Source organism: Rattus rattus, chromosome 14 (assembly GCF_011064425.1).
Source record: "Rattus rattus isolate New Zealand chromosome 14, Rrattus_CSIRO_v1, whole genome shotgun sequence".
NCBI classification, from domain to species: domain Eukaryota; kingdom Metazoa; phylum Chordata; class Mammalia; order Rodentia; family Muridae; genus Rattus; species Rattus rattus.
The window spans coordinates 57,980,980-58,008,898 of record NC_046167.1 but is presented as its reverse complement, the minus strand read 5'-3'; the positions used below and the strand labels follow the sequence as shown (position 1 = coordinate 58,008,898).

The window sequence follows — 27,919 nt, the reverse complement described above, 5'->3', positions numbered from 1 at the left end:
GATCCGGTTCGAACATTCTAAACTTGGTCTCCTTCCCACGCCTCGGCTAGGCTATCTCGTATTAGAATCTACCAGATGGACAGGACCCAACCTCAGAATACGGAGGAGCATGCGCAAGAGGTAGAAACAGCGGAGGGCCGGCGAAGGGGGCGGGGCCGCACGCTGGCGCACGCGCACAAAGACGCATAGGCGGAAGTGGCGCGAGGTGTCGGGCCTGTGGAGACCTTCGGGGAAGGTGGCGGCCGAGGTGGCGGTCGAGAGAGCAGGACCGGAGACAGGTGGATGCGGAGGAGGTGACAGCGGCTGAGCTGGGAGGGGGCCTTGCCGCGCGGTCAGGCGTCGTCTGGCAGCACTCGGGTGGGCGCCCACGCGGTGTCTACAGAGGAGGTGTCGGACGCCGCCGTCGGAGTTGTCAGGGATAGCAGGGGCGCGCGCTTCCAGGAAGAGCATCCTCCCCTCCTGGCCTGGGAACCCCAGCCCGCACTCCTGTAGCCTGCTCTCCGTGCTCAGAGACTTGGTCTCTCGGATTCCCTTGACTGTGTTTGCAGTTCAGAGCCACTTCCGGGTCTGTGTCCGGTCTCTCCGTTATCCAGTGTTTATTTGCCTTGCGGTGAATTGACTATTCTTGCAGAGCTGTTAAGTTTATGTCGCTGAAATCCCAGGATATTACTTTGGGCTTTGCAGCTGAACTCAGAGTCTCTGTGTGTGTGTGTTCGTTCTCTCTCTCTCTCTCTCTCTCTCTCTCTCTCTCTCTCTCTCTCTCTCTCTCTCTGACTTTGCAGCTGAACTCAGAGTCTCTCTCTGTGTGTGTTCGTTCTCTCTCTCTCTCTCTCTCTCTCTCTCTCTCTCTCTCTCTCTCTCTCTCTCTCTCTCTCTCTCTCTCTCAGGGCTTTGCAGCTGAATTCTCTTCCCCTCCCTTCCTCCCTTCCTTTCTTGTCTGTCCATCTTTCTGTCTGTCTTTCTTCTTTCCTCCTTCCTTTTCTCTTCTTCCGGAAAACCACTGAAAGATTTTTATTAGTTTGCTATCAAGAGTTGTTTGTTTTGTCCCGTTGTATTTTAAAGAATAACATCTGCCACTTCTACACTAGATTGTCAGAATCCCGAATTTTAGCTAAATGTTTCTCTTACAAGTGATTTGAAATAGTTTGAGACTTGGAGGGAAAAGACACTGACAACATTTGAAAAATGTTTTTAGATAACATCACTTCTGCTTAAAGTCTACTTTAAATCCTAATGTTAGCCCTTGAGGGGAAAGGAGTGTCAGAAATCACCAGTCCCTCACCCTTTGTGTGATAAGGTACAGAAGAAATCACAGAATTGTTTTTCTGCTCTGTGATTCTCACTTCGCACCTGGAACCCCCTTGTGAAGACATGATTGTTCCAGGAGCCGGGGAAGCTGGGACTTTTCCAGGCTGTGCACATGATAGGTTTTCTTTGCTTTCCAACTTTGTAATAGAAGGCTTTGCACTTTCACATTGGAAAAAGACAAGGGTAAGAGCTAAGGCGAGGCCAGGGAGATGGCGCAACAGGTAGGAGCACTGGAGGCCAAGTCTGGTCCTTAGAACCAACAATGTGAAACGACAGAGACCCAGTTCCCAGAAGTTGCCTTCTGACCGCCACTTGCCATCTGGGACATATACACACAGACTTGTTTAAAGAAATAAGCTTTTATTTCAGTGTGTCATTGTAAGGCAACATCACCAGTTTCCGATTGTGTGAGTTTGCGTGTGTGTGTGTGTGTCCGTGTGTCCGTGTGTCTGTGTGTACGGTATGTGCTTACTCCAAGTACTTTTAACTCCGTTTTAGCTGTTTATGTCTACCTTCAATGTGCTCAGTGTTGAGTTTCAGGAATGACTTGAGGCAGCGAACCACTTGCATGGTTTCTTTCTCTTTTAGTTTCAGAGGTTATTGTGAATTTCTAAAGCAAGATATTGGCTATTTGATAGGAAAACTTTTAATTCTGTTCTTGAGCTTTTGTTTGTTTGGGTTGTTTGAGACAAGATCTCTGTAGCCTAGGCTGGTGTTAAATTCTCTTTGTAATTTAGGCTTTTCCCCTGTACTATAAGGACTTGTCCCTGTTTGTTTGTTTGTTTTAACATTTATTTGTAGTGTGTGTGTGTGTGTGTATGTGTACATGTACACGAATGCATTTGTGGATATATGCATGAGAGGGATCTTATGGGAAGCTGAAGCTAGAGTTATAGATAATTGCAAACTTCCTAATACAGTTGCTGGAAATCAAACTTGGGTCCTCTACAAGAGCAACAACCTTTCTTAACCCCCGAGCCATCCCTCCAGTACGGCTCTGATTCTTTAGATAACAATACCAGTTATTAATAATAGAAACAGGAGTGAGATTGCAAGCATCGGGGATCAGAGTTTGAGAGTAGCAGAGGCCTTCCTCAATCATGCTTTCTGACCAGTGTTCACTGTAATATAGTGTAAAGCTGCACACTAAATGCCAGACTTAAAGGGCAGATTTTGTTGTACTGAGACATCATGTTAGCCGTGACAGTGAATCCATTTCCTTGGTCATCACAAGGGCTTGGTAGGGGATTCAGGAGAGATGAGTGTGGCGTTGAACACGTTTTCAAAGGGTAATGCTGAAGGCATTCCGTGGGCATGCAGCCTAGAGCTGCAGCTCCTAAGACTGCCAGGAAATGTGTAGGAGTGTCGATGTGGTGGAGGAGAATGGAGTGGAATCACGTTGATCACTTGTTTGTTAGAGCACAAGAGAATCTGTCAGTTCGGTGTCTTACTTCTTTTGTAGTGGTGGGTGATAGAAGAGACATTTGTGGGGCAGGCTAGGTGGGAAATCCAGATCCCTGTTCCCTACCTCGTGTCAGGAAGCAATCACATGACAGTTTATTTTTTAAGTGAAGCTCCCTGCCAAAATTGTTCCCTCCTACCCTCAGATTTGCACTCCCTGAAATGCCAACAGCGAGACTGTTTAGGAAGACGGCCCTTCCTTCCTGTGTGTGTTCCATGAGTCTGCACTTCTTTAGTGTTTACATGGAATTCTCTATTTTCCATTTATGTAAATGCATAGGGAAACTGACAGTCATAGGTGGTGCCTTCACACTTTTTGGCCAACAAAAGATGACATATTTTCTGCCTTTTCCAAAGACGTTAAAGTAGAATGGTTTCCTCCATGGTAAGATGGTCTTCTTAGTCATGATGGCTCATGCTTCTAATCATAGTGCTCAAGACGCTACAGCAGGAGGACTGTCGCTTCATCACCAGCCTGGACTATGCACATTTTTCTTTAAGCCTACCGAGTGTTCTAGCTAAATCTCACACCTCGGTTTCACATTTATTTGTAAAACTTGAGTAGCAAATAGACTGTATGTCAGCCCTTAGACATCACCCTTTATTCTTTTACATAATCTGAAACTATGTTACATCTTATTAGAGTTAGATATACACTAGATGATAAACACATACTACCATGTGTAGTCCTAGTTTGGGTTACTATGGAGATGAATATGATGCTGTCCAATGCTGCATGAGTGTAGGGGATGGGTTCTTGTATTTGCCGTTTGGGAGCCGGGGTGTGGGTGGTAACACCGATATCCAGTAAGTGAATGTTAAGTCCGTACATTTTAAAGTGTACTTGGGATTATTACATGAATCTGATACTCCATAGACAAAGTAGTTTACCATAACTGCTATTCCCTGCTCTAGGCCCAGCCAGCAGAGGCAAGACAGGGCCCAGCAGTGGAGAAGAGCAGAGACAAGGTTGCAGGCCTTGAATGCGGCAAAGCAGAAACAATGGACCTCAAGTTCAACAACTCCAGGAAGTATGTCTCCATCACCGTGCCCTCCAAAACCCAGACAATGTCGCCGCACATCAAGTCGGTTGAGGACGTCGTGGTGCTGGGTGTGAACCTCAGCAGGTTTAAGAAGCTCACACAGTTTCTCATATGTGTGGCTGGAGTTTTTGTATTTTACCTAATTTATGGATACTTACAGGTAAAAAATAGTCATTTATCAATAAGACTGTTAGTGATTTATCACTTACTGTCCATGTTGGTTTTGAGTACTTATTTTCACCATAATATTTTTATTTATGGGCTACAGGGTGACTCTTAGCTTGAGATTTTTATAGAATAATGGCCTCCTAAAGGGGCTGCTAAGAATAAAGATCAGAATCTGCAAATTAAATATCTTAAGTTGGAAAGAAATCTTACGAAATTAAAACTATGAAAGTAAACTTGTAAATATTTAAGGAATAATTGTAATCATGTGTTCATCTTTAAAATGTATTCATTTACTTTTTATGTGTCTGAGTTCATGTCTGTTGCCCAAGGAAGCTAGAGGGGGCCTTGCATGCTCTGGAATTGGAATGGAAAGAGGTTGTGAGCTGCATAGATGCTAGAAAGTGCACTGGGCCACCTCTCTCTCTGCCTCTGTGTCTCTGCTAGGCCCCCCCCTTGCTCTCTTGCTCTCTCTCTCTCTCTCTCTCTCTCTCTCTCACACACACACACACACACACACACACACACACACACACACACACACACACACACTGATTTTAAAAAGGCAATGAGTTAGGCATTGGTTAATGTCCGCTTACTGATTTGCTAACATGGCCAATTAGTAACTAACATAAATGTTTTTTCGTAATAAAATACCTGTATTTAAGAGCTTGGAATTTAGCTCTTTTCGTAGAGCATTTGCCTCGTATGCACTAAGGCCTGCACTCATTTCTCCACACTTCATAAACAGGATGGCAGTGCACACTTATCTTAGTGCTGTGCACATAGAGGCAGGAAGATCAGAAGTTCAGGGTCACTCTAGGTTAGGTACTGAGTTTGAGGTTAGCTTGTGTACGTGAGACCTTGTCTCAAAAAAGCAAAGGGAAGGAAGAAAAGAATGAGGTGCTTACATGTTGTGTAGGGAAATTAAACACCTACTGTACAAGGAAGATTTTTATAGACTCTGACAGAGAATTTTGAAAACGCTGAAGTCTGAACCATTTTCCTATAGAGAAGCAGCCTCGGTCTTAGTGCCATGCACTTTGCGTGTGGGTTCTTAAATTGGCCACCTGTTTTGTTTGGGGAAACTTTAATTTTGTTTTATTTTTATTTATTTTCTTTTATTTTAAAAAGATTTAAAAATTTTTAATGGAGAGGCATAAGAAAATGTTACATTTTAGTTAGTTCTCTGTTGATTTGTATGCCTGTGTGATCTTATGAAGCCTTGTGATTTGGTGGGAATGGGGGTGGAATGGAGTTGGGAGTATGACTTAGTTTCTTTTAAAATGTGCTTAGAACATTGACTGGAAGTCTTCTCTGCCTCGAACCTAACAAACTCAATTGTCTTCAACAGGAGTTGATATTTTCAATGGAAGGCTTTAAGCCTTACGGCTGGTACCTTACTTTAGTACAGTTTGCATTTTACTCTGTATTTGGCCTAATAGAACTCCAGCTCACTCAGGACAAAAGGAGAAGGTATGTGATCTTTGGCTTTCTGGGGAGTTAACATTGCTCTCAGCAGTTGAATGTGGAAAAGAAAAGTCAGCTTGCTGAGTGTGCATGAGCTGTGTTTTCTGCTAACATCTGATCATGGGTCCTCATCACTATAAACTACTACTTAAAATAACAAATCGATTTCTTCTGTGCACTGGTGAAAGGTAGATTCCCTCCTTTAAGTGCAGTGTCACAATAGAGCTCAGGTCAGTTCATGATTGAGCACACTCCCCCAGACACAGTGCTCAGGTACAGAGTTTCATAACTAGACCAAAAAAAGTATATACTTAGTAGAAGATTCAATGTGCCAGCATCCCAGAGTCCTAGTAGGTATTGAAGTGTGAATTACTGTTCTGTGGGCTATGTCCTGCTACATTGGGATGAAGTGTCTAGTAATTGAGATCTTTGTATTTTTAATTAGTTAATAGTCAGGGTTTCCTTCTGGCTTTCTCATGGACACGTGTCATGTTGTTCTAGTTCATCCCATCCCCCACTGCATCCCTCAGCTTACCTGCTCTGCTCTTGACCCTCCCTCCCTCCCTCTCCTGCTTTTATGTAACAGGTGTTTACCCTGTCATGTTCCTCCTCTTCCCCACCTAAGATCTGTCCCCCATCCTCATTGTCCCCTGTCTACTTTCAAGTGCCTCCCCATACATCACCTCAGGTACCCTACGTGAGGGACAAGAGAATGGATACTAGCTCCATCCATTTTCTTGCAGGTGTCTTGATTCCATTTCCCTTCATGGCTAATAAAGCTCCATCCATTACGTAGACACACCTTGTTTTCTTCATCTTTCACAGGTTGTCAGATGTCTAGGCTAGTTCTCTTACCTGGCTACTGAGATTAGCCAGGATGTCATGGATGTCAAGGACTTCTGCCGCATGTCATCCTTTCAGTAGACTAGGAGTGGCAGAGCTGGGTCATGTGCTGTGATATTATTCTTCATCTTTTTAGGAAACCCTTACTGATTTCCATAGTGGTGGCACCAGCAGTGTGTAAACATTCCTCTTTCCCTCACCCTCTCCCGCACTTCCTGCCATGTGCTTTCTCTATGGTGACCGTTCTGGCTGCGTTGAGGTCGACTCTCAGAGCAGTTGAACCTGCATTTCCTTCATGGCTGAGGACATTCACCATGTTTTCAAATATTTCCTGGCCATTTACGTTTCTTCTTGAGAACTGTGTGTTCAATTTCTTAACCCCTTTCTTGAACGTTTGATATGTTTTATGGTGCTTAAGTTTTATGGTGTTTAATTGAAGGGAAGGAGAGGATAATATAATTCTCAAGATTAATCTCTTGTCTGGCGTATAGATAACACAGATGTTCTCTCTCTCTCTCTCTCTCTCTCTCTCTCTCTCTCTCTCTCTCTCTCTCTCTCCTCTCCCCTCCCTCCTCTCTCCCCTCTCCTCTCTCCTCCTCTCCTCCCCCCCCTCCCCCCACTTCACAGGCTATCTTTACTCTGGTGGCTGTTGTCCTTGCTGGGCAAAGGGTTTTAATTTTGTGTGATAAGGTTTATCTGCTCTTGAGAGTCTGTCCTGCAGGACTAATGTCACTGCCCACACTTGTATCTTGAAGTGCTTTCTCCTAACAGTTCTTATATTAATATAAACACCATGTCTTATATTAAGGTCTATGATCTATTTTTAATTTATTTTTATCCAGGGTGAGGGATTTGGATCTAGTCATTCTTTTACATGAGTATCCAGTTTCCCAGCACTGATTGTTCAAAGGGGTTGCCTTTTTCCCATTATTTGTTTTGACACCTTTGTCAAAAATGAGTTGGTGTAGTTGTGTGTTTCTATCTCTTCTATTCTGTTGTTCTATATCTGTTTCAGGGTCCACTGTCATCCTTTTTATCAATATGGCCTTATAGTACAATTTACTGTGATACACCCTGCATTGTATTTTCTGTTAGGAGTGCTTCAAGGTCTGTTACACTGAAGAAAGATTTTCAGGACTATCTCATCTAATCGTGTAAAACATGCATTTGAATTATGATGGGATTGTGTTGAATCTGTAGATCAGTTTTAGTAATAGTTATTTTCATTAATTCTGCCAATCCAGTGTCTTCTTCAGTTTCTTTCTTTATCATCTGCAAGTATCATTGGAACAGTCTTTCAGGAACTCCTTGGTTAAATTTATTTCTCAGTTAGCTGTTTCTTTTTGTAGTTTTTGTCAGTTTGTTTTTTCTAAACAGTTGTTAAGTGGAATTTTCTTCATTTCTTCCTTAGCAGGGTTGGTTTTGGTTTATAAACTTCATATGAAGAATCTTCTGGTGAAGTCTTTAACTTCTTTAACTATAGGGTCATGTTGTATACAAATAAGGATGGTTTGACTTCTTTCTTTTGTGTGTCCTTTTTCATTTTATGTTCTAGCATAAAGAATGTATGTACTTTTACATTTCAAATTGCACCGTGTGTGTGTCAAACAGTGCAGAAGGAAGGAAGAGAAGGCTTGAGTGTCACAACATGTGAGAGTAGTCTGTCTGAGGAAACTTTCAGGAGTCTACACTGGGGAACAAGCCCAGACTGCCAGCCTTTTCAGCAGGTGATTGTATCCACTGAGCCATGTTGCTGGCCTCTAGCTAAGATTTTGAGCACTTTGAGTATAACATTGACCATAGGTTTGTCATAGAGAGCCTTGGTTTTGTAGATGTCTTTTGTTCCTATCGTCTTAAAGAGTTTTAATCAGAAAGGAGTACTGAATCTTGTTCATGATCTTTTCTGTTTTCTACATCTATTGAAATAATCTTTTGATTTCTGTTCTTAAGATTATTTATATGGTAGATTACATAAATTTATGTATGTTGAGCTAATATATCTGCTATATCCATTTGAACAGTGGTATAGTTTAAAGTTTCCTTGTAGGTTTTAATTGGAATGACCTGTGTAAAGATGAGAACTGGCAGTAGGATCTCCTACTGTGTTCTACTCACACCTACGTGACTTTTAACGCCTGTTCATGTCTGTATGAAGTCCTGAGTCACAGTGTTTGCTGCATATTTATTCACAGTCGTTATAACTGCTGTTCAGTTGATCCCCTTACTACAACGTGCTGGCCTTCTTTTTGTTTGTCCTAATTTGATTTCAAGTTATCAGCTATCAAAATGCTATACCACCTTGTATGTGGTTTCCATTTGCTTGGAAGTCTGACTTCCATCTTTTGACTCTCAGTCTGTGGGTATCCTCCAGAGAGATGCTCCTTGGAAACATTAGTTTCTTTGTCTCTTCATTATTGAGGTGTAGTCGTCTCCATTTGAGGTCAGCTATTCTTAGAGATTTTATAATCACTGCAATTCTGTTGCTTAGATGGTTGTTCTTTCTCCCTCCTGTCAGGGGTTTGCTGTTTACTGCATCGGGCATGATGGATTCCTTCTGAGATCTTCTTTGTTGTCTGCTCCTCTGTGAAAGTCATACTCCCTTAGTCTCTCATGATCGAGAGTGTTTTTGCATCTTCCTGTGTGTATAATATTCCTTTAGCTGTCTTCTGGAATGCTGAGTTGGTGGTCATGAACTGCCTTGATTTGTGCTTATCTTCAAATATTTGTATTCCTTTATCAGTTTTCCAAGAATGCTGCTGAACATAGCAATGGGTCAGCACGCTTGAACTGTCACTCCATGCTTCCCTGACTCGAAGTCACTGATGAGAGAGAGGCCTGGTGTTACTCTGGTAGTTGTATCTCTGTAGGTAAGCTGATTGTTTCCTCTTACAGCTTTTAATCCTGTTTCTTTGTATTTCTGTTGTCCTGGCTGTTGTGTGCCAGGGAGACATTCTTATCTGCTCATATCTATGTGGCATTCTGAATGACCTTTTGTGTTTTGCTGGCCATTTCATTCTCTAGGTCTGTGAAATTTTCTGCTATGGTTTTATGGGCTGCGTGCCTGCCATTCTCACCTAAGTTTCTACCCACAGTTCTTAGGTTGGATTGCAGAGTTCTTGGGCGTAAGGTCAAACCCTTTATTGTCTTCTTTATGAATATTGGAAAGTAGTGTTTGTCTTTTGAGCTCTCCAGCCCTGAAACTCTTTCTTCCTCTTGGTCAGGTTTCTTGGCAATGCTTTCCAGTGTTTTTTGTTTCCAAGTTTCTTCTTTCAAAATCTCATTTTCCTTGTTGATTTTCCCCCTTACCCAACTTTTTATCCATTTTACTGAGTCTCTCTGTGTCTCTGTCTCTGTCTCTGTCTCTCTCTGTCTCTCTCTCTCTTACATATACACACACTTTTTTCAACTTTTTTTATGTTGCTGATTTTGCTCCAACTTTATCCTGCAGCTTGCTTGCAAACTCTTCAATTTTATTTGCCACTCTGACTAATACACTCTGAAGTCTCATCTGACATTTTACTATTTGAGTAATGCAGTAATGCCATTGAGTTCAATAATTGAGTTCGGGTCTTTTGAAGTCATACTGTGCGTTCACACAAATGTCCCCCCACCCTCTCTCTCTTGTTGTTCGTGTGTGTGTGTGTGTGTGTGTGTGTGTGTGTGTGTGTGTGTGTTTTTTTGTGGCTGTTTAACACATCTATCTCTTGGTTTGAATATTCCTTCAGTTCTATGTCTCTCTCTTTGTTGTAAGGCCGTCCCACATAGACAAGTTTGGAATAGTGGGTTTCCTTACGGCAGCGCCAAGCCCCTGCCCTCCGGGTGAGATTCATCTCCCAACACTGACCTGTCTGCCTGAAACACCAGTCTCATCAAAACCTACCACTGGATCAGAGGCTTTTTCTGGCCAGTCTCAAGGGTAGAGCTGCCTGTGTCTTCACAGGACTGACTTCCCTTTTGGATGACGCTCCTGTGCCACCCCAGCCCCCACCAACAATGGCCAGAGCTGTGTGGCTTGGTTTCATCCTTGTTGGCATACCCTCCGTCTTGAAATCAAAGCTTTTTATCCTACTCTTCCTTCATCAGGTCAGGAGGAGCTGGCAGCTGTACTGCCTTCACTGAAGTCCAAGATTTCTTTCAGTTGATCTGTTTGTTCTTTAGCAGGGGTGTGTGTGTGTGTGTGTGTGTGTGTGTGTGTGTGTGTGTGTGTGTGTGTGTGTGCACATGCTCTAGCCCCTCCTTCCCTCATCTTCCTCCCAGCCCTGTGAGCTTCCCTGCCCCCTCCAAGTCCATTTCCCACATTCTTGTCTGGAGATCTGTACTCCTAAATACCAAAGAAGCACAGTTCTTTTTGTTAAATACAGAGCTCTTATTTCAAAATCTTTTAAATTAGTAACCATATAGATTTGAAAAAATACTTTGGTTTATCTTTAATGGCATATAAAACAAAACACAGTAATACTGTGACCATAAACAGAGGTGGTTAGGAATGTGGGCATACAATCTGTAAATGAAGCGTGTTCATCCTTCATTGAGCCTAGGATGCATGTATTTCATGTATCTGTGGGACAGTAAAAAGATAATAAAGATAATACCGACATCCCATCTTCTCAATGAATGTTTGGTGCCTTAAAAACATCACGGCTTTTTAGTTTTCTACATGTGATTGTTTCAATATACATAGGTAACTAATTAATTTTAAATATTCAAGTCCATTTATACAAAATTCCTACTAGAAGAGTGTAGCAAATTTCTTTATAGATTTTATTTCCCAAATTGCATTGCTGGTAAGTTGTTAGAGCAGATATAGTTAAGTCAGCGTATCTTGCTTTCATGCTCTAAAACTCCAAACGAAACTCAGACTAGAAAGGAAGTAAATGTGATTCCCAGAACTACTAGTGAGGAAGGGGCTAAGGATCCATTATCTCTCTGAAAGTTCGACAGCTTCTGTCTGCTGGGTTTGAGAAGGAGGTGTCTCCCTGTCTCTGCCTGCCTGGTGAGAAGCACTTCCCTATAAGGCCAGCCAGATGAGCTATGGTGAGGCTAGATTTACCTTACCTTCCTAGCCATGTGACCATAGAATATTTGAAATAAAATAACTTGCATTTGACTTAAACATAGGAAGATTTTGAGGAATGAATTTCTAGACTAAAAGACAATAGTGTTGTGACTGAAGCTGTTTGTCTTGACATATTTAGAGATGCTTTACAACAAGTCTCATTCAGCCACAGGATTCCTCGTCTGTAATGCACTTCACTTCTGAATTGCCTTGCATGTTACTATCTTTAGCCTTTGACCTATACTCTGCTTAGTTGTTTTCTCTCTCCAAGTCTGTAAGGTAATGCTATATTAGCACGAGAACAGGATTTAAAAGTTAAGATTGTGAGTTTAGGCACTGTGTCTTATCAGCTCTGTCAAGGCCTGGGAAGTCTGAGCTCTGGGCTTGAGTGTTTGGGAAGTAACATCACAGCTCCCATGTTTGAAACACGGTGCTGCTATTGCTCACCAAATAACAACTTCTTAGCCATTGCCCTTCCTCATCACTCATGAGGAGCCAGGACCTGGAGGAAGGCTGGCATCTTTATAAGGTAGAAAGTTCATCTAGGGGTTAGAACTTCTACCTGAGCCCCTGAGCCTAGGATAACCCTTTCTACCTGTATTCTGCTTTTGTAACCTTTCCTCATACATTTACTGACTGGAATTTTTGCTTTCTGGCCACCATTGTTCACAGTTTATCTTTGAGGAAATTTATGGTTTTGTTCTGGTTTTTGTACTTAGCTGTGAGAGTGATGTTTCCTCCTTTGCTGATAAGGACTGTAATTGACCATAGTTCAAGGACACTGAGGAAATACAATTGTAGTAATTAAAGGTTACTCTATGAGTGAACCAGTTCTTTGCATTGGATTTTAAATGTTTACTCCTGCATTAATGCTTAAGTAGGAAAAATGTCAAAGTTGAAAGGGTAAATAATATGTTTCAATTGATTTTCTGATAAAATATTTTAGTGTATGTCTACCCATATAAAAGATGTGTAGAGTTTGGGTATAGATCAGTTGGTAGAGTCTTTGCCTGACATGCTTAAAGCTCTGGCTTCCCCTGCACCACATATGCCAGGCTTCAGGGCATATGCCTATAATCCCAGAACATAGAAAGTCCATCAGAAGAAGCTTAAGGTTTTCCTGTTACATAAGGAATTTGAGGCCAACCTGGGCTAGAGAACCTGTCTCAAAAAAAAAAAAAAAATGGAGGAAGTATGATTTTTATCTGATTTAAATGCCAGTGTAAATGCCTGAATGTAGGTTACATCGCAGCATAACCAAATTACACGAATAATTCTTTTTTATGTCCACCACACCAGTATGCCAGATTATTATTTTAAACTATTAATAAGTATTCAGAGTGAGCATATGACCATACTAATGGCTTGAAAGTCTCAAGATAGCAAATTCAGACTCTTCTTCAGGAAACCCCAGTAGAGCCAATGTTACAAAAACAGCATCAGAAACTTTACCTGAAGCTGACTATTGTAATGTGGAAAAAGGGATAGTGATTTTTAAGATACTGTAGCAACATTGTGCATGGAGTTGTCAAGCCCAGGCACTAGCTCTTGAGAAGTTCTTTCACTTTCCTGGTGGTCACATTTTTCCTAATGCTGGATGGAAAAGTTAGCTAACAGCAGCAATTTAAAAGTTAGTTTACAACATTAGTGACTGGGGCCGTAACTGTTGGGAGGCCTATATATTTTTAAATCATCTCTTTTTGTATGAATTAAATCAAGATAGTTTTTATCTACACCTAGAGCTACTATAAACAAATTCTTTGATCAGCATTTATACATGAATTAGAATCTCAGTATCTTACTGTTCTAACACATGGTTGAGATTCCTCATTGATGATTCAGTAAAAGTATATTGTGATTTTTATCAATATCGTGTACAAATAAGCCATGTTACACCTTGAAACGAATGACTTTTTAAATGTATGCTTCCATACAGTGAAGCACATGTAGGAAATCAGTGAAGCACATTGTAAGCCATCATCTTTAAACTACTGTGAACTGGGTCCCACAATGAAAGTTTTAAAAATTGTCTCTTCCAGAATACCAGGAAAAACCTACATGATAATAGCTTTTCTAACTGTGGGTACTATGGGCTTATCAAACACTTCCTTGGGCTACCTGAATTACCCCACCCAAGTCATCTTCAAGTGCTGCAAACTGATTCCTGTTATGCTAGGAGGAGTTTTTATTCAAGGTACAGTAATGATATGTTTTATACTGTTTGAAGCACACAACTATGTTGTGGCATCTGGCATTAGGAAAAACAGTTAAATGTCCACAGCAGTGTTCTTGAGCACTCTAGAAATTGTTATAGTACAGCATCTGTTAAAAAAAGGTGTCATAAAAACACTGGTATTTCTCTAAATATTGCATTTGAGGTTCATAATTTGGATGTGAGAGAGAATAGCCAGTATTTTGTTTTCTTTTATCTTGGAATTTAATGCATCCCCACAATGCTGTATTCACATAGTGAAGCCCGTCTGAGCGGACCCACTTCTTCCCTGACTGCACCGGCTCTCTGATGATCATCTGGGGTGAGCTGATTAGAAGGAGGAGGCAGTTAGAGCAGCAAGCGTTGGATCAAGTTGTTGCCTGATGCCTGTCTTGAGGCTGTTGCCATCACTGAAGGGCTTAAGCAGCCTGCTCTTGGTGTATGCATCAAGATGCCTTCCCAGAGTTGACCTTTTACAGGTCACCAGGTGTGCCAGCCACCTCCCTGGACATTTCAGATAGTGGTTTGTTCATAGGGAGAAAATACCTCAGTCTCTACTAAAACTTCTGAGTAGGCACACACATTTGAGAATCTTTACCAAAAGTTAGAATACATGTCATTTCCAAAATAGAGGCAATAGAAAATGAGTGAACTTTCCCCTGTCTAATGGTCTTCACATGATATTGATAAGCAGAAATGATGTTTAAAATAGCTAAACCCATTACTCTCTTCCCTCAGTAGACTTAAACTTACAAATTGCAAGAAAATCTGTAGCCTTTTAATAAATAAAAGACATACTCATTTCTATAAATAGTTAAGATTGAGGAATATACCTTTTCCTTTCTCAGTTTTCACACATGGCAGTCATGCACTATGTCAGGAAGCTTTGTCACCAGTAGCCTGGGAATATGAAAATGCTCCTCTGAGATAAATTTGCCAGTGACATCACATCCATGTCAGTCTGTGTGAGTGTCTTGATGATATCACAACAAAGTCCTCCCCAAGTGGACTCAGGCCACATACCCTGAATTAAGTAGTCGGTGTATGTGTGTGCTTTTGAGTTGTATTTTCCTGTCGTAATAATAAGATAGGATCCCATTTCTTTCTTACAAGAACACGTGGTGCCTGGTGTGATCTTAACCCTCCTAGGATCGTTGTATGCCTTGATCTGCGTGTTCTTTATGTTCTGGGCATTAGGCATGAACAGCACATCACATTCTGCCTGGTGAGGCACTGTGGTCTGGTGGTAGGCTGGGCAAATATTTGCATAATGAGGCCACCTTCCTCTTGTCTTACCTAGGAAAGAGGTACAACCTTGCAGACGTGTCCGCTGCAGTGTGCATGAGCCTTGGCCTGATCTGGTTTACCCTTGCTGACAGCACAATTGCACCAAACTTTAATCTGACAGGTGAGGAATGGATTTTTATTCCTTAGTTGCATCTTATTTTGAATAAGAGTTTGTAAAATTTCTTGAAGATTTTAAATGATGAGTCTCCCAGTTAACGAGACTTTCAGACCTTCCCAATTGTAGTAAAAGTGTCCCAGCTCTAGCTGTAACGCTGAGGGGCATGACAGGAGGCTCCGGGTTGCATCAGTAGCTGTCAGAGACGTGAGGGTTGGCGTGTGCTGACCTGGACCCGCGCACAGGCATGTGAGGAGGTCACAATGACGATAGCAATAGAACTGTTGGTGTGATCTACAGTTTTCTCCGATGTGTGCTGTGTCAGCTTTTGTCAAGTAAATTTATAGTTTTCAAAAGCCAAATAAGTATCACAATATGTCCAGGGGTAAAAATAAACATTAGAATCATGTTTTTATTTTAATAATCATTCAGATAAATTGTTTGTGGGTATGTGGGACATTTATTGTATATACAGTATTTTCCTAAACTTACTAAAAGAGTTTTACTAAGAACACTATTGTAATACCAGCAAGCACAATGTATAAACTAATTATTTCTCTAATAAAATATTGGTTACATTAGATCTTCAATTGCTCTTAAATACCAGACCACTTATCAGTCAGTCTTCCGAGCCTTAGTGATCCGCCTGAGCTCCCTGTGTGAACACAGCCGTTGGGCCTCTAACAGGGGGCAGCCCTCTAACAGCCACAGTCTGGAGGCAGCTCGGTGTCTCAGCCTCCATCAGAGCCTCCCCCCTGCTCAGTTCCGGGAACTCTCACAGTCACACCTGTTGCCATCAGAATCAAGACTTTTCAGGAAATTTCTATTTTTACATCACGGACTTTCACATCAAGACACTGCTTTGAAAGCAGACACCATTGGCTCTTCTAGTTGAAGAATAAAGTTAGAGAAGGCACAGACTGCAGTGGTGAATTCTAACCAAGAGTGGACGACTTCAGGCCCTTTACTCTCTTCTGTAGAATAGCGAGAACATGGCCTCCTCCAGAGCTGGTGGGAAGAGAGGAGGTGGCAGAGGTGTGAGAACCATTTTTCATGCTGTTCGATGCTTGCCTTTACAAGTCACACTTTCACCTCACCTATGACCAGGCTAACAGTGTGCTTTGAGGTGATTCATAACTTTATACTCATTCTGTTTATAAACTGTATCCTAATCCTGTTTAAATTTAGCCTTTAAGAAAACCGTGTAATCAACCTTTCCGTTTTGGACTGTGTACAATATTCCTTACTTCCGGGTGACCCATTCATGCCCCTGACTCAACAGTGTGTGTGTGCATAAGGTTGCTGTGTGGCTCGATGTAAGACGACTCTCTGGAAACAATGAAGTGTTGAAAGCAACGTGTGGCTATAGAATGATAACATCTGGTTATGGCAGGTTGTGGCTGGACATGTTGTTCCAAGTAAACAGAGTCAGAAAAGCAGTTTCATCCTGTAAAAGATTAAGACAAACCTTACTCTGTGTACTCGCTTCCTTTCAATACCCCAGTTGCTGTGCAGTTTAATAACTAAGAAAGGTGATCTTTGTTTGAAAGAAAAGATCATATCAAGAAAGATCAGAACTCTCCGGAACAAATCAGGCCCACTCTTAGGTAAAGGGCACCAAGGGTTAGTTGCTCTTATCTGGACATAATGTGGCATCACCTCAGGAAGGCAGGCTGAGAACACACACATGCAGCAGTGGGAGGACAGCAGAGGGGTGGTCAGGACAGCCAAGGAAGGTGCACCTCGGGCACCAAGAGCTTCTCCTTCCTGAGTTCATGGGCACATTTGAAAGAATTAGAACCCAGACATACTCCATGAAGGAAACTGGTGAGCATTGGTCCCCTCCATTTTTTAGAGCAGCAGTTCACAACTTGTGGGTCATGATCCTCTGGAAGTTAAATGATCCCTTACAGGAGTCACATAGAAGATATCTTGCATGTCAGACATTTAGATTATGATTCATACCAGTAGCAAAATTACACTTATGAAGTAGCAATGAAAATAATTTTATGGTTGGGGATCACTAAAACAAGAGGAACTGTATTAAAGGGTAGCAGCTTTAGGAAGGTTGAGAAGCACTGCCTTATACGTTAAGCCTGTGAGCCCCATGAAACCCACAGAAAGAACCATGCCTCCTTTTCCTTTGTATGTGAAGCTCAGGGACAACCAGGCCTGTTCTCATGCACGCAGCCTCCTAGGATTTGATTCTGTTTGCAGTGTGATAACTTAATGTTGTTCACATTACTTGTGGACATGAAAGGGAGGCTTGCAGACGTGAACAGTTACTGAGGCAGTCTGGCTGGCAGACTGAAGAAGTCACTGTTGCATTAGATGCAACTGAGACAGCTGTGGAATCGAGGGCAGATCCTAAGTTGTAACTGTACTTCTCACCAGATGCTACCTGGAGAGCATGGAGACAGTGGATATGAGTATGATTTATAGAGGACAATGCGTAGAGTTCCAGGCAGGAGCCATGCCACAGAAATGACCCTGGCAACCGCCCATGTGTTCCTTTAAAATTGAATATTTTAGAAAGTTTGTGTGTGTGTGTGTGTGTGTGTGTGTGTGTGTGTGTGTGTGTGTGTGTGTGTGTGTGTGTGTGATTTTTTTCCTCTAAATATTTGGGGTTTGTTTTTTCCTCTTCAAATCTTTTATGCTGCTCCCAGTCCCAGTGGATCTACACTTGTTCTTCAGTCACACCATCCTTGCTAAGGAGAACTGACGTGATGCTGAAGTGTGGTCCTGATGCTGGCAGTAATCAGTTTGTTGGTGTCCATCCTTTTTATGTTAATATCATCTCCTATCAAAACAAACTACAGATCACAGTAGTCACTGTTCCAGCCAGATGGGAGGGACAGTCTGCTTTTGCTTTTTTAGCCCAGTTAAATTTCTGGTCAACCTTGTCTTCAGTCAGTATGTTAAAAGAGGATCGTTCTCTTATTCCTTGAAGGTGTGATGCTTATCTCCCTGGCACTGTGTGCAGATGCTGTCATTGGGAACGTTCAGGAGAAAGCTATGAAACTGCACAATGCTTCCAACTCCGAGATGGTGAGCACCCAGCACAGCTGATTCTCTGATAGCTACAGTCCAGAGACTTAATGTGCCCTTTAACTTACTTTATCGCTGTCGTGAGCATAATGCTACGAATACTATGGAAGGTCAGAAGAAAGCCTGTCACTGCTAAGAGTTCATAGTATAGCTGGTCCATATTTTCCTCATTAATTTCTGTAACCTTTTATCTGTATACAAAAACCTCTGTGACATTGTTTTTCTGTTTGTATCCTCTTTGTGTTACGCTCAGTGTGGAGGTTTGTAATTCTTATTGATGCTTTCTGGCAATTTGTCAAAGCCTTTTCCAACTCAAGATTTTAAAATTTTCACCCATGTTACCTGCTAGTTTTATAATTTCAAATTTTTATTAAATAAATCCTGCTAAAACCTAGTTCTGTTTATTAAACACACTGCCCTTCCCACTTGTGTTAGATGCCTTTAAAAAAAAATCTCACATCCTCACACAAGGGTAGGAACTGAATTCTCTGTAGTTGATTTCTGCCTTTGCCCACAGAAATATAAGCAGTTTCATTTGTTCCCCATTGTAAGGACCTTTGTCCCTTTTTTACTATAAGCCTCCCATAAACCAAAAATTCCATTGGGATTATGATTGGACATTAAATTCTAAGTTAATTTAGGGGAATGATATTTGTATACTTAATTCTTTCAGTGTGAGACCAAGGTCTTTCCTTTTATTCAAGTGTCTTTTAAAAATATTTTTATTTTATTTTTAATTGTATAATATTAGAGGGAGAAAGTGAGTGTGTGTGTGTGTGTGTGTGTGTGTGTGTGTGTGTGTGTGGTGTAACGGTAGTTGTTAGGTTTACTGGCTTTAAACACTCGATATGTATTTATTTCCTCCTAAAGCTGTGTGTGCGCATCTGTGTCTGTGTGTGTGAGAGAGAAAGACAGACAGACAGCAAGAGCACACTTGCTTTGAGGTTCAGAGGGAACACACTGCAGGGAAGCCACTATGTTTCCTGTTGCTGTCTGGGCACAGCATGGGCATCGTAAGATAACAGGACGTGAGCTTTGGCAGGTATTTTTGTGATTATTGTCACTACTCTTCATGGCTGGGATAAAGATGGCCTCAGAATTAAGACCAGCAGGTCACCTGGAGACGCAAGGTAGCCAAGAGGTCGGCAGGCTTTAAACTGAAGCCTTGGTTCCTGTCCTAGGAACTTCTAGCTCTCCTCCGGAGCAAAGTTACGATCTCAAGCTTCAGTGCCTTCCTTTGAAAGTCAGAGGTCTTAGTTGTAAGGATCCGGGGAGCAGCCCACAGTGGGGTAGCATAGCTGACTGAGGCAGGCATGTTGGTTAGAAGCTGTTTGACACACCCTTGGAGAGGAGGCTAAGCAGCCAGAGTGAAAACTGGCTGGGAAATGACAGTGAGGATTGTCGTGTCTTTCCCAGTCTCCTGTGTTCAGGGTGTCTTTCGTGTCTTGTAAGTGGCTTTGAGGATTTTGCCATGTTTATTCTTTTGGAATGATAAAATTAAAATCTGCTTCAAGTTAACAATGAGTCCAGACCCCTCAGCTCCCCTTTCAGTGTGATAGTCATTTTCCTGCTTCTGCCTCCCCAGGTTTTGTATTCGTACTCAATCGGTTTTGTGTACATTTTGTTGGGATTGTCATGCACCAGTGGACTGGGCCCTGCAGTGGCATTTTGTTCAAAGGTAAGCACTCATCCCGTTTTAAAAAATAAACATCTTACATTTAATAATTTTCTCTGTCCTGTTTTTGCCTAGTTCAAATATGGCTATTGTTGATATAAATCGCTAACTGTTTAATACAACAGTCCTCAGAAATGATTGATATTTAACTTTTTATTCATTCCCTATCGTGTAGGTTAATTTTTAAGAAGTTTCCAGTGTACCAATCAAGGGTTTTCACCTCATCACGATTTTCCATTAAATAAAACTGTTTGTTTGCTTGACTGCTTTGTGCAATGACTTACTGCCGCTCAAGAGGTTGATTAAAATCTGTGGCTTGATTGTGTGTGGTACCTCTGGGTTTGCTTTGTACTTTTCTAACCGGCCATTTCACTCCTCGCAGAACCCTGTTCGGACTTACGGCTATGCCTTCCTGTTTTCCCTCACTGGTTACTTTGGAATCTCCTTTGTTCTGGCCCTCATTAAAATCTTTGGTGCTCTTCTGGCTGTAACAGGTAGGAGACTTGCTTAGACTATGAAGTAAATGTTTACAGTGTTTATGTTGAAGTAAAAGTTAACATTCTTTCCAGCGTTGTTTTGTGAACAGACAAGTATGATCTCTTCCTTAAAAATAGTCTTGTCTCCAGCTTAAACTCCAGTACCTTGTGTGGAGTTCTAAAGGAAATGGGTTTTGGTCCTAATTTCCTGTTTTGAAGATTTCATTTTTTCCTTCCTGCAGTACTGAGGAAACCCCCTCAGCCCTCAGCATGCTGCCACTAAGCTGCATCCCTGGCCCTGAAGGCTTCATTTTTATGTCATATATATATACATTTTCATGAAAAACATTAAATACATTAGAAAGAAATTGTTGTAAAACTATGATGGAATGAAACCCCTTCAGGGAAAATACTACCTTTATATACTTTTAATCGATCACTGAAATTCCAGTCTTCCTTGCACTTAAAGTATGGCAGGTGCATTTTACAATTTGCAAGCCCTTCCCTTGGATGTTTCCTGACCCCACCCTGAGATCAGTGTCTTTCTTCAGCAGTGATGAGGATGTCATTGTCCACCCTGTAGAGGACTGAAGGTTGCCTTTGATGTATTTGGAGAGATGGGGAGCAGAGTGGGAGGAACCAGTGACTGCTGCATCGTTTCCCAGAGCTGTAGATGCACACCGGCTTCCATGATAGAGGCAGAAAGGTTTTACTGTCTAATAAAAGGCAGAGGAAGGAATAGCTAACACAGAGCCCTTCCTGTGTGCTAGACACCATTTTGGGTGAGTCCTAACCAGCTGGCACCATATGCACAGATAACGTGAGTATGGAGAGGTAAAGCAGCTCACGTGACAGCCTGCTGGAGTCGGGGTTCAGGCAGCACCCCGGCTCCATGCCTGCTGTCTTCACCGTGCTCCCTTGGTTAGGCCTCACTACCCTCCCTACCATCACAGCTTCCTGCCAGGCGGCTGCACAGAGTCTGAGAATTTACAAGACATACAGTCCTCCCTCTGTGGAAACTTTCTAGGATGCTGCACTCCTCAAAAAAACACAGCTACCCATATTTTCCTGGCCACAGCCTAAGTCACATGACCACACCTAAGTATAGGGAAGACTTCTGACATGTGTGCCCAGAGCAAGTTCTTCAGTCACTCACGCTTGAATGTCAAGTGTAAGGAGCAGGAAGGAATCTGTGAGACAAGGTGTGGGACTGAGAAAAGCAGTGGGAGGGTAGAGCGCTAGCATGGAGAGCTGTGTGCTCCTCTTCTGCTTGCACTGAATTGGACAGTCTCAGGCCTTACGGCAGAGGTTGATGGGTAATACCCAGAGTGGGAAGAAGTGTTAATACAAATGTATAAAGAGCAGGACTGTCACAACTACTGTCCTATCCACAGAGGTCACCATGCCTAAATCCTGTAAGCCATTGTAGTGAGCATGCCTGGAATCTCAATGGGATGGAGGCCAGAGCAGGATGAGCAAAACATGGCAAGACCTGTCTCAGAAACACACAGAATATCTGGGTACTAATGAACCTTCCACTATTTTGAAAGGATAACTGTAGGCATAAATTTTTTGTAGCCTAATTTAAATAAGGGTTCAACCTCTTCTCTAGCCCACCGCCCAGCAGAGGTAATAGAAGGGAAAATTATTAGGATATGGGGGAAGTGGACCTGGTCAGCCATAGTTCTTTGGGGACAAGCTCCGTCTTTTTGGGCAGCAGTTCAGTCCTGTAGCAAACACCAGTTGAGATTCAGCAGCTGCAGACCAGTCCTCTAGGTAGGCAGACCCCAAGCAGCTGAAGAATCCTGAAGAAAGCACTAGGCTTGCCCACCTGCCTGAGGTGAGACCACAGAAACGGCAAGCTGCTTTAGGAAGCTTACAAGCAGTTCTTGGGCGAGTTTCTCTCAGTGGCAGCATTACCACAAGCTGAGCTCAACAACACTATGTAAGGCGAACCAATACATGCTTGTCGTTAGTGAAGCAGAGAAACCAAACCAAGGCTCAGTGCTTGTCCCCCACTGTGGGGTCATAGTCATACTCCTTCATCAAGTGTCCTTTACTGTGTCTGCTGTATCCACACATCCTTTCACCTGGTCTGCCTCAGGAAAACAGACTTTGGAGTGTTTGCTTTAGCAAGACATCCTTTCACCTGTGTGCCCCAGGAAAATACCATTTGATGTAACCAACTTTCCAAAGAACTGGAAGTTCCCACTTCAGATAACCCTTGCTCTACCCAGTAATTTCTTATACTGGAAAGCCTGTGCTGAGGCAGCTGATGAACACTTACTACAGTTGTACGCAGACATTTGATGGATCAACGCCAGTTCTCCAAACCTTTACTTCTATGGCAGCATGAATTTGGTTGGTTGGTTGTATTGTTTCTGGTATCTTGTCATATACAGAGCTATAAATATTTGTAGACAAATGATTTCCAGATATTACCGCAGCAGTAAGATACATCTAACTCTTTTCCCTGCAGTGACAACAGGACGAAAAGCAATGACCATCGTCCTGTCCTTTCTGTTCTTTGCTAAGCCATTCACATTTCAGTAAGTACTTTGTAATGTAAGGGTCTCAAAGTTAGATACTGGATTTCATATTTTGTGTTAAACAGCAGTATTTTCTAACTTTTACTTTATATTAATTTATGTTAATATGTGTTAGCCTATTTTCCTCTACAAAGAATTCTTTTCATCCTAATCTATCTACTAAGTGCCTTTTGATAGTTTAAGAATCTGTGGACATCATTTTATATACTTAAATTGACCAGCTAAAGCCCAGTGGAAATGTGGTCTTGTTAGCAAGTGACTGCATGAGAAGGAAGTGTATGACAGATGCAGAGTGAGTGACTGGGTAAAATGTACACACCAGTGTGACCGACTGTTAGTGGGGTGTGTGCACCAGTGTGACCGACTGTTAGTGGAGTGTGTGCACCAGTGTGACCGACTGTTAATGGGGTGTGTGCACCAGTGTGGCTGACTGGTAGTGTCGTGTATGCACCAGTGTGACCGACTGTTAGTGGGGTGTGTGCACCAGTGTGACCGACTGTTAGTGGGGTGTGTGCACCAGTGTGGCTGACTGGTAGTGTCGTGTATGCACCAGTGTGACCAAGTAGGAGTGAGGTATATGGTCCAGTGTGACTGACTGTCAATGAAGTGAGTATGTCAATGTGCTGATGAGAGTGGAGTGTCAGATACAGGATGACTGACTGACTGCATGTTTCTCGTGGCAGTGAGAATGAGTAGTATGTGTGTGTTGAGTAAATTGTTTTTCTTTCCCACCTGTATATATGTAAATTATGTTTAAAATTCATGTGTGTACATTTTTTGTTTATAGCTTCTTTCCAGAGCAATAAACAATAGGAAGATAGTCTGTAAGTTGTGTCCTAATGATTTAGTTTTGACTTTTTATGAAAGTGTTCAGCAGTCTTTTTACTATCTATTATGTGTTTGAAAATAATTCATGTGACTATTATAGGTCACTAATTGTAATTTTAAACCTAGTTTACAAATATATAAGCTTAATTAAAATTGTAAAATAAATACCCATCAATGTATTATAAGTTGTGTGTTGTTTATAGATAACCTTTTTATATATTTAATATTTTAGTAATTAAATTATGTTGAGCCTCTGCTTTCTTCAGACTATGTCTCTTTTTTTAATCATCATTGTTCCACTAAACTGGGACATCTAGTCAGAGTACTGTGTTGGCTATACAGTGTAGCCTTTGATAGATAGGAATCTGGTATTTTAAATAGAGTCGTAAGTCTTTTGGTAAGTATTAGACTTTGAATATGCCAATAACCCTAAAGTTTAAATTACTCTCACTTTGTATAACTCTTCTCTCTATGTAATCAATATAATTTTTTAAGACTCCTATAACATATAGACAATGAATTTGATCAAATCCACCTCCTACCCCCTCCTCTTCCAACTGTTCTTGGCCTTCCCACCTGACGTTTTTATCCCAACTTAATGTGCTCTCTTTGACTAACTGCTGAGTCTAACTGGTGCTGGTGGTACGTGATGGATGTAAGGCAGTCCCCAGGAGCATGTGTAACCTGGGCTATATCCCTGAAGGAAATCGATACGTCCCCCTTCCTTCCATCAACTGCCAGTGCCTTCGCTAGGGGGGAGGGTTTGCTGCTCGTATTTATGTCATCGGGACAGTCTGGAGTCTGCTTGTAAGAGGGAACCTAAACTGAGAAAACCTCCATCAGCCTGTCCTGTAGACAAGCCTCTGGGCATTTTCTTGACTTATGACTGACATGTGAGGACCCACCTCACTGCTCGGTGCCATCCCTGGGCAGGTGGTCCTGGGGTGTATGAGGAAAGCTAACTATGCAGGCCAGAAAGACCAAACAGGTAAGCAGTGTTCCTCTGTGGTCTCTGCCTTGGTCCTGCCTTGGCCTCCTTCTGTGGAAAGGGACTCGGGATGGGGAAGCCAAACAAAGCCGTCCTTCCTTGAGTTGTTTTTGGTTATGGTCGTTAGCACAGTAATGGAAAGCAAACTAGACCAGGCTTCATGAACCCCTCCCCTCTCCATTCAGCATACAATTCTAATACTATTACTTTAGACCTCTAATAGCAAGTTTTTATATGATTAAAGTTATTATGGACTAACGACTGTATGCCTTAATTAACAGTGAAGTGTTGCCTTGTTAATATCCACTGTTTCATTTCCTCTTTTCAGGTATATATGGTCTGGCTTGCTAGTTGTCCTTGGCATATTTCTGAATGTTTACAGCAAAAATATGGATAAAATAAGATTGCCCTCGGTGTACAGTCTGATAAAGAAAGCCATGGACATGAAAAAGTCAAGGACGTTGGCACAGACTGTGTAGGAACTGTGTTCGCCTATGTAAAATAAAAGTCTGAGGGAACAATCATTAATCAACTCACTTTCCAAAGGCTTGTGGTAAAACCAAAGGATCTGAAGGCTGCTGTCATCTGAACAGATTGTACTCTCGGTGGTTCCTTGGCATCTGCCTCTACAGAACACACGCTTTTGATCAGCTCCAAAACGATCAAGAGCCCACACCTAGGACATTTTGCAATAAAGTCAGTATGAAGGAAAGTGCTTCCTAGCTGTCCTGAACATTTCACTGGAAGTGGACCGTGTTGCAAGACTGATTGGCAATCCGTCCGGCCTGTAGCACGGTGCCGAGTAGTAGCACTGTTTGTCTCCATTCCGTTTCGGTGGTGTTATTTAAATTCTTCTCTGTTATAAGAGTGACTGATGATTTGAAGTTTAGAGAAAATAGCATTCATTTATAAATAAAATTATCCTGTGATTTTTTTTTAAATGGTGTTTTAATAAAAATTTGTTATTGAGGAGAATGGAGACAGGAAGAAGGGCTAATGTACACTTTAAAACATGGGTTTTTAAAGTTCAGAGAAAATAGCATTCATTTATAAATAAAGTTATCCTGTGATTTTTTTTAAAAAAATAATTTGTTAATAAAATTTGTTATTGAGGAAAATCGAGAAGGGAAAAAGACTTAACATGTACTTTAAAACTTGGGTTTCCACTCATAATGAAAAATATTCTGAAAGCGTCCTCATCTGTATACAAGAGGAAGTGCTGAAAGGAGATATGCTAGGGTTATAGTACGCCATGGTGTTTGGCTTTCCTTTGGACTTTTTAATTGAAGGACTGAAGTTAACATCTTCAGCTGCCTGAAATTATTCCTGATTCTTTGTATAAGGATGAAATTTGATTTGAAGGCTGAGAGGAAGTGGGATGGATTTAAGAAACATGGGGACGTTTGTCAGGCTGGAACAGCATTGCTTCTCTGATGCAAATGAACTCTCACAGTCTGGGTAGCCTTCTCTCCGAGGTCTGGATGCTGGGACGCCCACGCTGAAGGTGCTAGCAGACCTGCAAGGGTGGCCTCCTGCTTTCTAGATGTCGTCTTGCTATGTCCTCAGATGTTCAGTTCTAACCCCATCTTGAGGACTCCACCTTCATGACTCAGTGTCCTAATGCTGCCACTAGGGAGGTGGGATTTCACAGGTGAATGTGGAGTTCATAAACTTAGCCGATTACCTCAGAACATAGCCTACTACCTTAGTGGGTTTGAGTCTAAACCTCTGAGGTTTGCTGCCTTTCAGTAGGGATTTTTATAATTGCTGTATGCATCCACTCACTGTGTGTGTGTGTGTGTGTGTGTCTGTGTGTGTGTGTGTGTGTGTGTGTTTATTCACACATAACTGAATGTGTGTATAAAAGCTGTTAGTTACTCTTTATTTTCACCATAGTCAATATGATTAAAACCCTGTGTTTATGCTCACAGTGACTGTCATATTTTGTGATGATCACTCTTAAAATTCCATTATACCTAATGGATACTTAGCCTGCTCTTTGCTGTGCAGGCCCCTCGGAGCCTGCGGTCATGGAAGTGTCTCAGGTAAGGAGTTCACCTTGGATTTCATTCATCAAATCCTGGGATGATTCTTTTACAGTTCCCTTTTCCTAAATGGAGAATCTTTTGAATCCGTTTGTATTGTGCCGCCTTGAGATGCGAAGCATTTGTGCTTTAGACTCGTTTGCTTCCCCCAGTCCTTGAGGAAATCATACTGTGGCTTACCCAAGCATCATTCTGCCCTCATACTTTCCTTAGATCATTCCCTTTGCCTACTGCCAGCTTATCATCCCAGGCGTGATTTCAAGCGGCCTGGCCGCCTGTCACTGTTGCATTGGTTTGCTTCTTCACCCGTCTTCTTCACTTCGCCATCTGTATGAATGAACGGTGAAGTAATCAGACACGTTTTGTTACGGTGATATTGAGTGTATGTTTTGAGCCAGGTTTTGTAATACCTTTCAACTACACTGTTTTATTCCAACCACTGAAATGACAACTAAAAATGAAATTGTAGGTGTTTCTGTGGGTAACGGGTGCCAGGGACTATTAGATGCGATACCTCACTCAGCGTAAATACCATCCTTCTCCACTTAAGGAAGCAGACCGGAATGCTTGATGCTCCAGAACATGACAGGTTCAAGTTTTTATACCCCAAAGTACTTTTCAGTCCATTGCACTCCACTCTGAATATGTAAGCACCCACATTTAATATGAGTGCTGTGGCTGAAGCTTGTCCCCTCTCAATATGTTAGATTCTGGCCTCCAAAGCAATGATCTAGGAGGTGGAACCTTTGGAAAGGGGTTAAACTACAGAGACAACACTCATGAGTGAGACTATCGTGTCCTTGCTAAGAGACCCCAGAAGGATGTCCTCACAGACCTTGGGCATTGGCCTCCAGAAGGGGAGAGAAATTTCTGCCATGAAGCTTCCTGATAGCCTAACCTGATGAAGACTGTAACTAAGTACTAAGTGAAGAATTTGTAAGGCAAATAAGCCGGGATCATTTGGGACTTATAGGTCATAGATCTATTTGTTTTAAGCATGTGGATACAAATTATTCCTTCACCTGTGTCCATATTTACCTCTGATTTATATAGTCAATAACTGTGTCATACAAGAGTAACCAAAGAATAACATTAACCAAAAAAATACTGGCAGATCACGCCCTCTGTAGTATTGTTTTGGTTTGTCCTGAGATGTACAGACACATTTGTCTCTGAATTTGGCCAGTCTTTCTCCCATACTCCATTTTTTCCTATCTCCCTCAGTACTGGTTGATCTTTGTCAACCTGACACAAATTAGTGTTCCCACCTCCCAGGAAGATGGAGGGCCAACTGAGGAATTGGCTCTATCAGATCGGCCTGGGGGGCATGTCTGGAGGCATTTTCTTGAT

The 27,919-nt window shown here is 42.0% G+C and overlaps 1 protein-coding gene across 6 annotated transcripts; it reads left to right on the top strand.

Moving 5' to 3' along the window:
• Positions 1-188: 188 nt before the first annotated feature.
• On the top strand, positions 189-25,601 carry Slc35b3 (solute carrier family 35 member B3). 6 transcript variants are annotated; one of them, XM_032884260.1, is made up of 11 exons: positions 189-293; positions 3,685-3,972; positions 5,332-5,453; positions 13,386-13,540; positions 14,859-14,966; positions 17,911-18,008; positions 19,594-19,686; positions 20,066-20,177; positions 22,639-22,708; positions 24,470-24,524; positions 24,853-24,943. In XM_032884260.1, the coding sequence occupies exons 2-10, from the start codon at positions 3,772-3,774 to the stop codon at positions 24,486-24,488; spliced, it is 978 nt and encodes a 325-aa protein (XP_032740151.1). In that variant the 5' UTR covers positions 189-293; positions 3,685-3,771; the 3' UTR covers positions 24,489-24,524; positions 24,853-24,943. The 6 variants fall into 6 exon arrangements, 2 of the variants coding, with proteins under 2 accessions (XP_032740151.1, XP_032740150.1); XR_004385738.1 differs by lacking the exon at positions 24,470-24,524 and having other exon boundaries at positions 190-293; positions 20,714-22,708; positions 24,853-24,905; XR_004385735.1 differs by lacking the exon at positions 24,470-24,524 and having other exon boundaries at positions 190-293; positions 20,711-22,708; positions 24,853-24,905.
• The last annotated feature ends 2,318 nt before the right edge of the window (positions 25,602-27,919 follow it).